This window comes from Xenopus laevis, chromosome 2L (assembly GCF_017654675.1).
Source record: "Xenopus laevis strain J_2021 chromosome 2L, Xenopus_laevis_v10.1, whole genome shotgun sequence".
NCBI lineage: Eukaryota > Metazoa > Chordata > Amphibia > Anura > Pipidae > Xenopus > Xenopus laevis.
Window position 1 is genome coordinate 156,631,213 of NC_054373.1, and position 8,337 is coordinate 156,639,549.

General features: G+C 37.6%; 1 protein-coding gene across 1 annotated transcript; it reads left to right on the forward strand.

Moving 5' to 3' along the window:
* The first annotated feature begins 262 nt into the window (after positions 1–262).
* On the forward strand, positions 263–7,900 carry LOC108707561 (aquaporin-5-like). Its single transcript, XM_041581198.1, has 4 exons — positions 263–625; positions 4,392–4,556; positions 6,082–6,162; positions 7,641–7,900. Exons 1-4 carry the CDS (start codon positions 263–265, stop codon positions 7,797–7,799), a joined length of 768 nt encoding a protein of 255 aa, XP_041437132.1. The 3' UTR covers positions 7,800–7,900.
* The last annotated feature ends 437 nt before the right edge of the window (positions 7,901–8,337 follow it).

The window sequence follows — 8,337 nt, forward strand, 5'->3', positions numbered from 1 at the left end:
TCTATTCAATATGTGTCATGCCTGCAAAAATGTGAATCTGTTCCAGATGACATAAGAGGAGGAGGACGTCACTGAAAATATTCTAGAGAAAAATGTTATCTACATCTCGAGGAGAAACCAGCTCCGCCTCCTTGTATAATCAGCTGCTCACATAATTGCTGTGTATATAAAATGAAATATATATATGAGCCAACACCATTCTGCAAAGTTAGTTCTGGCAAAACAGCTGAACTTTTATCCCTTTTTTCTTTCCATCCTCAAAATGAAGAGGGAACTTTGCACCTTGGTGTTTTGGAAGGCGACATTTGCTGAATTCCTTGCTACCCTCATATTTGTATTTTTCGGACTGGGTTCTGCTCTGAAATGGCCCGCTGCCCTTCCAACAGTCCTTCAGATTTCACTAGCCTTTGGCTTGGTCATAGGGACACTGGTCCAGTCAGTAGGACATATTAGTGGTGCTCATATCAATCCAGCAGTCACTATATCTTTCCTGGTTGGGTCTCAGATTTCCATTATCAGAGCATTTTTCTACATTATTGCTCAGCTTGTGGGAGGTCTGGCTGGAGCTGGAATACTTTATGGTGTGGTACCACAACATGTCAGAGGGAACCTTGCTAGCAATACGGTAAGAATTCCAGTAACAGTCTGAGAAGCTATGCACCTCTTAGGACTTGTACTGAGTGAAGAGAATGTTATATTGTAATTACAGCTGCATTACTGTAACCATAATGACTGTAAAGTGGCAGGTTTGTTATGATAGCATAATCCTTGTATCTAGTAGTCAAATATCATCTGAAATACAGTCGAAAAAAATTCTAGGGATTGGCTTACTGCAGTGCAGTGACTGCACAAAACTATAGGGAAATACTTATACACTGGCAAACATACTCATACAGGTATGGGCTCTGTTATCTGGAAAACCTGTTATCCAGAAAGCTCTCAATTACAGGAAAGCATCTCCCATTTTAATCAAATTTACTTTCTTACTAAAGGTATGGAGATCCAAATTAAAGTAATTATCTAGAATATCTCAGTAACCAAGCATTCTGCATAACAGGTCCCATACCCATACTATGTGTGATTATCACACTGTCACCTTGATTTCTAATCCCCTAAAAACAGCTTTTTTTTAAATATACAATATACAAATGTATACAGGTCTGGGACCTGTTATCCAGAATGCTCGGGACCTGGGGTTTTCCAGATAATGGATCTTTCTGTAACTTGGATCTTCATACTGTCTACTAGAAAATCATGTCAATGGGAGATGTCCCTATCCCAATTTGAAGATATTGTGGTTTGCTCTGGGTTTAGCCCAATAATCCAATAAATTCAGGGTTTTCAGGCAAATATCAAGCAATTCGGGAAAAAGTCTCTCAATTTTATCACTTATTTTCCCCGATCTGAGCTATTTCCTTAATAAATAAGGCAAACTGGGGCATGGGAGTTTGGTAGACTTTTTTATTTTAATTATGAGATAAATTTGGATTTAAGTAAATAACCCCCTGAATAAACCCAATAGTCTGTTTTTGCTTCCAATAAGGATTCATTATATCTTAGTTTGGATCAAGTTCAAGGTACTGTTTTATTATTACAGAGAAAAAGGTAATAATTTTTAAAAGCTGGAGTTGGCCTTTCCGTAAATTCTGGATAACGGATCCTTTTGTGTAAGTTATAATGAATTTGCAAATCCCAAGATTTATTATGTTCATTTTTTGCTTCTCATAATCTTCTCAAAGTGAAAAAGAAGCATTTGTCCCATGTATTTCTTGCTGCATCACTTGCTATGGATTATGAAGTGGGTAATCCCAAAAGCTGGCAGAGACAGACCCCCGGATCATATTTGACCCTGGATACACCTTTGAATATTTACACTGTGCTATAGACACCATTCTTCTGGCAAGCTGTTATTCTACAGGGGCCTATAGACTTATCCATTGTGTTATTTCTACCCCGCACTGTGCAAAAAAAACCCCATTTGTACAAAGGAGCTTACTGATTTATAGGCACTGCACTTCCTCTTATGTTTGTATCACTATGAACAGCTGCTGTAATATCAACTGATTCCTCTGTGTGCCCTAATTACATTAAACATGTAATTACCTACTGTATCTGAAAGGTAGTATATATATATATATATATATATAAAAAATACACAAAAGCCATGAATATCTTTTAAATTATATCCTTATAAACGGTGAGTTCTGATGTCATCAGTTATAAACGGTGAGTTCTGATGTCATTTCTGTCACATGACTCACTGAAACTTGTGTATTATAATAAATAAAGTACCCCCAGTTGTAAAATATGAGGATATTAGAAGTTACCTCGGAGTTCCATGACCTGTATAAAAACACTCGGCCTTCGGCCTCGTGTTTTTATATGGTCATGGAACTCCTCGGTAACTTATAATATCCTTATATTTTACAAGAGGGGGTACTTTATTCACTATATATATATATATATATATATATATATATATATACACAGTATATATATATATATATTAATACAATTAGTACTTTCATATTGAATACATTTTGTGCTTATCTTGAGAACACACCATTGTTACCTAACAACCTTAGCATAGTGTTTCACTGTAGAAGTGACAGTAACACCAAAAAATATATATATTCTATATATACAGTATATTGTAAGACAGCCCCTTAGCTCATGTAAGTGACAGCAGCCCAGACAGAGCATGTGCAGTGAATCAGCAGAAAAGAAGATGGGGAGCTACTGGGGCATCTTTGGAGACATAAATATTCCCTGCTAAGGGGTTGTGGTTGCCTTGGGCTGGTACAGAAGCACAAAACACAATGTGCAACATTTCTAGCTACTTCTTTAGTTCGGCTTTAGTTCTACTTTTAGGGCCTAGAAACCTAATACAAGTATGGGACCCGTTATCCAAAATGCTCAGGGCCTAGGATTTTCCAGATAACCAATATTTCCATAATTTAGATCTCCATACCTTACTTAAGTCTACTAGAAAATCACATTAATGGCAAATAAACCCAATAGGCTGGTTTACTTCCAATAAGGATTTAATTATATCTCAGTTGGATCAAGTACAAGGTACTGTTTTATTATTACAGAGAAAAGGGAAATCATTTTTAAAAATTTGGATTATTTTGATAAAACGGAGTCTATGGGAGACAGCATTTCTGTAGTTTTGAGCTCTCCTGATAATGGGTTTCCGGATAACAGATTCTATACCTGTATTTTCTTATGCTTACAATATTATATATTTGAGAATTTTAGTACAATAAAATTGCACTAAGAGTGGATATGTAGAGTGGATATGTGAAATGACCGATAGAAAATACCCTTCTTTTTTTTGTGGAACTTTTATAATTAATGCCGAGACTTTGAGGGTGAAGCCAACAACATGGTTTTCTTGTTGCATTAAATCTTCAGACACCAAGGAGACCTCTATTATCTGGCCACATCGGAACATAAAGGTGTCAAGGAGATTTTTATTGGATGATCTTTGTGAACTGAAATAGTCACTTAAACAATTTTTGTGGCTGATTGATCAAGGAACCCATAAATATGTTGGTCAATGACCACATAAACATTTCTATGGCCATAAAAACATTGCATCACCCAGTCTGGAGCCTGTTTTTGGTAATTAACATTAGCATGAATACACCAGAGATGGAAAAGTCAGACGGTGCATTAGGGGGACCCACAAATGAATGGACAAACGTCCAGCTTTACTTGTAGAAAAAATATATGTGCAAAATGACTATATCAACAAGATAACTTCCACTGTGTGCTACACAAAAATGACTTTATTTTGCTAAACATTGATTTTTATATATGCCTTATATATTAGGGTAGGACTACACAGACGTTTAGGTAAGTGATAGAAATGACGGATGAAGTCGCAGTGTTGATACGAAGTCGCTGCACACTGCGTTTTGTCGCAGCGCGCTGGAACACGCTGAATACGTCCGTGTAGTCATTCCCTTAGAGATATATCAAGCAGTAAAAAACAGAATCAATGCAGCAAAATGATAACTTTAATATAAAATCAAACATATGCCGTAAGTATTACCCAAAGGACTGATACTTGAGTGTTGTAGCTTTTCCATATAGACTACCCAGTTGCAATTTTGGCACATCCCTAATGTCTAAATGTGCACTATTTATGATTTGTCTGAATTAACGTCTCATTAATGAATAAACTGTGCTTTTTATATTATGAGCTTCAAGCTGTTATACAAATCAAGCCCTCAACAAAACAAGTGAAGTGTCTGTTTAATGCTCAGTAATTTTATAATGTAGTTGTTTCTAATGTGCATTATGATCTGCTTTGGAAAAGACTCCCAGATTTTCTATGAAATAGGTCTTAGTGGCTTAAATCTAACCATTTTATTTTATTGCAGCTTAGTAACAATACAACGCCTGGAATCGCATTTGTCGTAGAAGTGATACTCACCTTTCAGCTGGTTACGTGCATTTTCGCATCAACAGACAGCCGTAGGAGTGATAACGTTGGTTCTCCAGCATTATCTATTGGATTTGCAGTAACTCTAGGACATCTAGTAGGGGTAGGTCTTTAGATTTTGAAAAGCATACAACTAGGATCTAACAGACAGCTGCATCAATAGGACATACATTGTGTTATTACAAGCATAGGATCTATGGGGCAAATTCACTAACATTCGTAGTTTCGCCAGGCGCAAATTCGCCGCACTTCGCCAGGCGTAGTTTCCCCCGCGCTGCAAATTCACTAAAATCCGAAGTTGCGCTCAGGGGTAGCGTAAGGTTGCGAAGTTGCGCTAGCGTTGATTCGCTATGTAAAGCGAAGTTACGCTAGCGAAGGCTAATTTGCATACGGCGCCAAATTCAAATTTCAACGTATCAGCACTACAAATGCCTAGAAAACCTTCAAATCATCAAATAAAATTTTTATTTTGCCCTACACATGTGCCCACTGTCTAGGTAAGTTGCCATGAGTCAGGAAATGTAGGGGGGAAGGAGGGGAGCCCCAAAAAAATTTTCTATCTTTTTCAGCCTATCACCCATAATGTAGAAAACACGCCAGCGTTTTTTGGGACTTAGAAAAAATGTTGACTTTTTTTGAAACAATCCCTATCTACTCTATTGCGCTTCGCAAGGTCTGAGGTGGCGAAGGAAGTCTAGCGTAAAAGGTAGCGTTCAATACACTGCGCAAGTTAGTGAATTTGCGTAGTTACGTCGCTAGCGAAAATTCGCCAGGCGTAAGGGTGCGAAGTAACACTAGCGAAACTACGCCAGCGTTCGTTAGTGAATTTGCGCAGTAACGAAAATGTCAAATGCTAGCGAATTAACGCTAGCGTTCGGCGCTTCGGCGCTTAGTGAATTTGCCCCTATGTATCCACAAGCCTGGGACTTGGGATTTTTTTTGAAATTTGAATCACCATAACTTTGGGGTCATTTACAGCCTGTAAGTGCAGTTTAGGCAACTTTAGGCACAGTCATTGCACAATTCATTAAAGGTACTTGAAACTTTGCATATTTACTCTGTATAAATCCCTCGTTGTACAGGTTTTTATAATTTAGCCGAAGCCATAGAATAACAGTTTATTCTGTTGAGCTGTACTATAGAAGAGTATAATTTCATACAATTACTGACTTGTAACAACCTCAGCATTTGGCAGTTTTATCATACAGTAAATATGGTTAACAAAGTTTGCCAAAAATGAACTAAGGGGCCTTTTTAAAATTGCTTGAGCTTTCAAGCTAAAGCAATCTGTAAGGAAACCTCACGGGAGTAGTGATGGACGATTTTAGTCGGCAAGTGCGAATTTGCAGAGAATTTCCGCGTTTCCACAACAATTTTGATGCCGGCAACAATTTCACGGATGCCCATTGACTTTAATACGCGTCAAATCTCGTCAGCATCAGAATTGCTGCCTGCATCAATTTTGAAATTTGCGAATTTCGCAGCAAGGCGAAATGGGAAAAATTCGCCCATCACTACACGTGAGTTAATGAACTCACTCTGAGTCCGCTTATATTAACTCTCCAAGTTAAACCGAGTCATTTTTGATATATAGGATTATTGATTAATGCTCACATACTTCTGTACAGATCTACTTCACCGGCTGCTCAATGAATCCTGCGCGATCATTTGCACCGGCTGTTGTTGTGAGACTCTTTGCCAACCACTGGGTAAGTTTCATTCATTTAGAGGTTAATTGTAGCAGAAATATGTTGCCCTCAGCTCTCTGTTGGCCGGATATCTCTGCTTCATGTGAAATTGCCATACCTATGCTTGGTTTTGATAATTCATGTAAAGGGGAACTATACTGAAATAAGAAACTTTCTAAATACCATCAATTAAATATTCTACATTGTTTCTGAAATATTAAAGTTTATCTTTACTATCCCTCTCTCAGCACCTGTTTCTCTTCATTTTCTCTTCATGCAGCAGTTGGGTGTCAGACATTCATTGACAGTTAGATCCAATATATCTTATAGGGGGGCTTCCTTTCCTAGCAGATGTATCACTCAAATTACTGACTCCAGTATGAACAAAATCTAACAAAATAACTGCCTTTTGCACAAATTCTGCATGTAGAGAGACATGGGGGCAAATTTACTTATGGTCGAATATCAAGGGTTAATTAACCCTCAATATTCGACTGTCGAAGTTAAATCCTTCGCCTTCGAATTCGGATTTAGCGCTATTTGTTCAATCGAACGAAAAATCATTAGATCTAACTATTAAATCCTTCGAATCATTAGATTCGAGGATTTTAATCCATCGATCGAATGATTTTTGTTCGACCAAATAGGCTAACATTGACTTCGGTAGCTTTTAGGTGGTGAACTAGGGGGTCGAAGTTTTTTTTTAAAGAGACAGTACTTTGACTATTGAATGGTCGAATAATCGAATGATTTTTAGTTCGAATCATTCTAGTCGAAGTCGAAGGTCGAAGTAGCCCATTCGATGGTCGAAGTAGCCAAAAAAACCAATTTGAAGATTTTTTCCCTCTATTCCTTCACTCGAGCTAAGTAAATGTGCCCCATGATGTCTGGTGATTTTAATAGAGTGAGCTCTAATACATATTCTAGGCAAAAGGAGCCCCCCTATAAGATATATTGAATCTGTCAATGAATGGCTGACACTCAACTGCTGCATAAAGAGAGAATGAAGAGAAACAGATGCTGAGAGAGGAATAGTGAAGATAAACTTGATTATTTCAGAAACAATACAGAATTGTTAATTGGTTATATTCAGAAAACATCTTATTTCCGTATGATGAAGCTTATATTAAATTTTCATTTTCGTGATAGTTCCCCTTTAATGTAATTTATTCCACCAGTCATCCATAGAGATTGTCTCCTTCTTAATCAGTGCACTGCTTTTTTGTATCTACACACTTGCTGTAGGCACACATTGTCTTCAAAGTACGGTCACATTTTTCTATGGCAAATGATCTGTCAAGGAATTGATTATTGTTTATGCAGTGATTTAGCTTTGCTTAAAATGCCCCATTAAATTGTCTGCAAGTTATACGTTCCCATGAAAATATTTTGCTCTGTCACAGTCTATGCAAAAGAGGCCGCATTGAAAATTTAAAACTACAAATATATAAATCTAATCTTCTGGCAAAGGCTGCTCTTGACCTTTTTTCATCTTGCAGGTCTTCTGGATTGGACCATTAGTCGGTGGTATACTGGCATCCCTGATCTACAATTACATTCTTTTTCCATCTACTAAGACTCGTTCACAAAAGTTGGCCATCCTCGCAGGAACCTATGTCGAAGAAGAAAGCTGGAGCGAGCAGCTAGATAACCGCTAAAGGCGCTCTCTGGAATGTCCCGACCATGTAAATAACCCGTTTTCATTGCAGCATGGTTCATCTTAGAAAAATATTCACAGAAATGTATTTGAACTGGTAAACATTATGGGGGTTATTTATCAAAGGTTTTAGAGTAATATGAATTTTTATAAACTCTAATATATTCCATTTTATTTACAATTCGAATGGTAGGTCATTTATGAAAAAAATTGTCTAAAATTCGATCAAATAGTCCCGACCCGAAAACTTGAATTGAATTTGAATTAGGGATGCATCGAATCCAAGATTCGGATCCGGATTCAGCCAGGATTCTGCCTTTTTCAGCAGGATTCGGGTTCGGCCGAATCCTTCTGCCTGGCTAAACCGAATCCGAATTTGCACATGCAAATTAGGGGTGGGAAGGGAAATAGCCTTACTTTTTGTCACAAAACAAGGAAGTAGAAAATGTTTTGCATATGTAAATTAGGATTCGGATTCGGTTTGGTATTCGGCCGAATCTTTCACAAAGGATTCGGGGGCTCGGCCCAAAATAATGGAT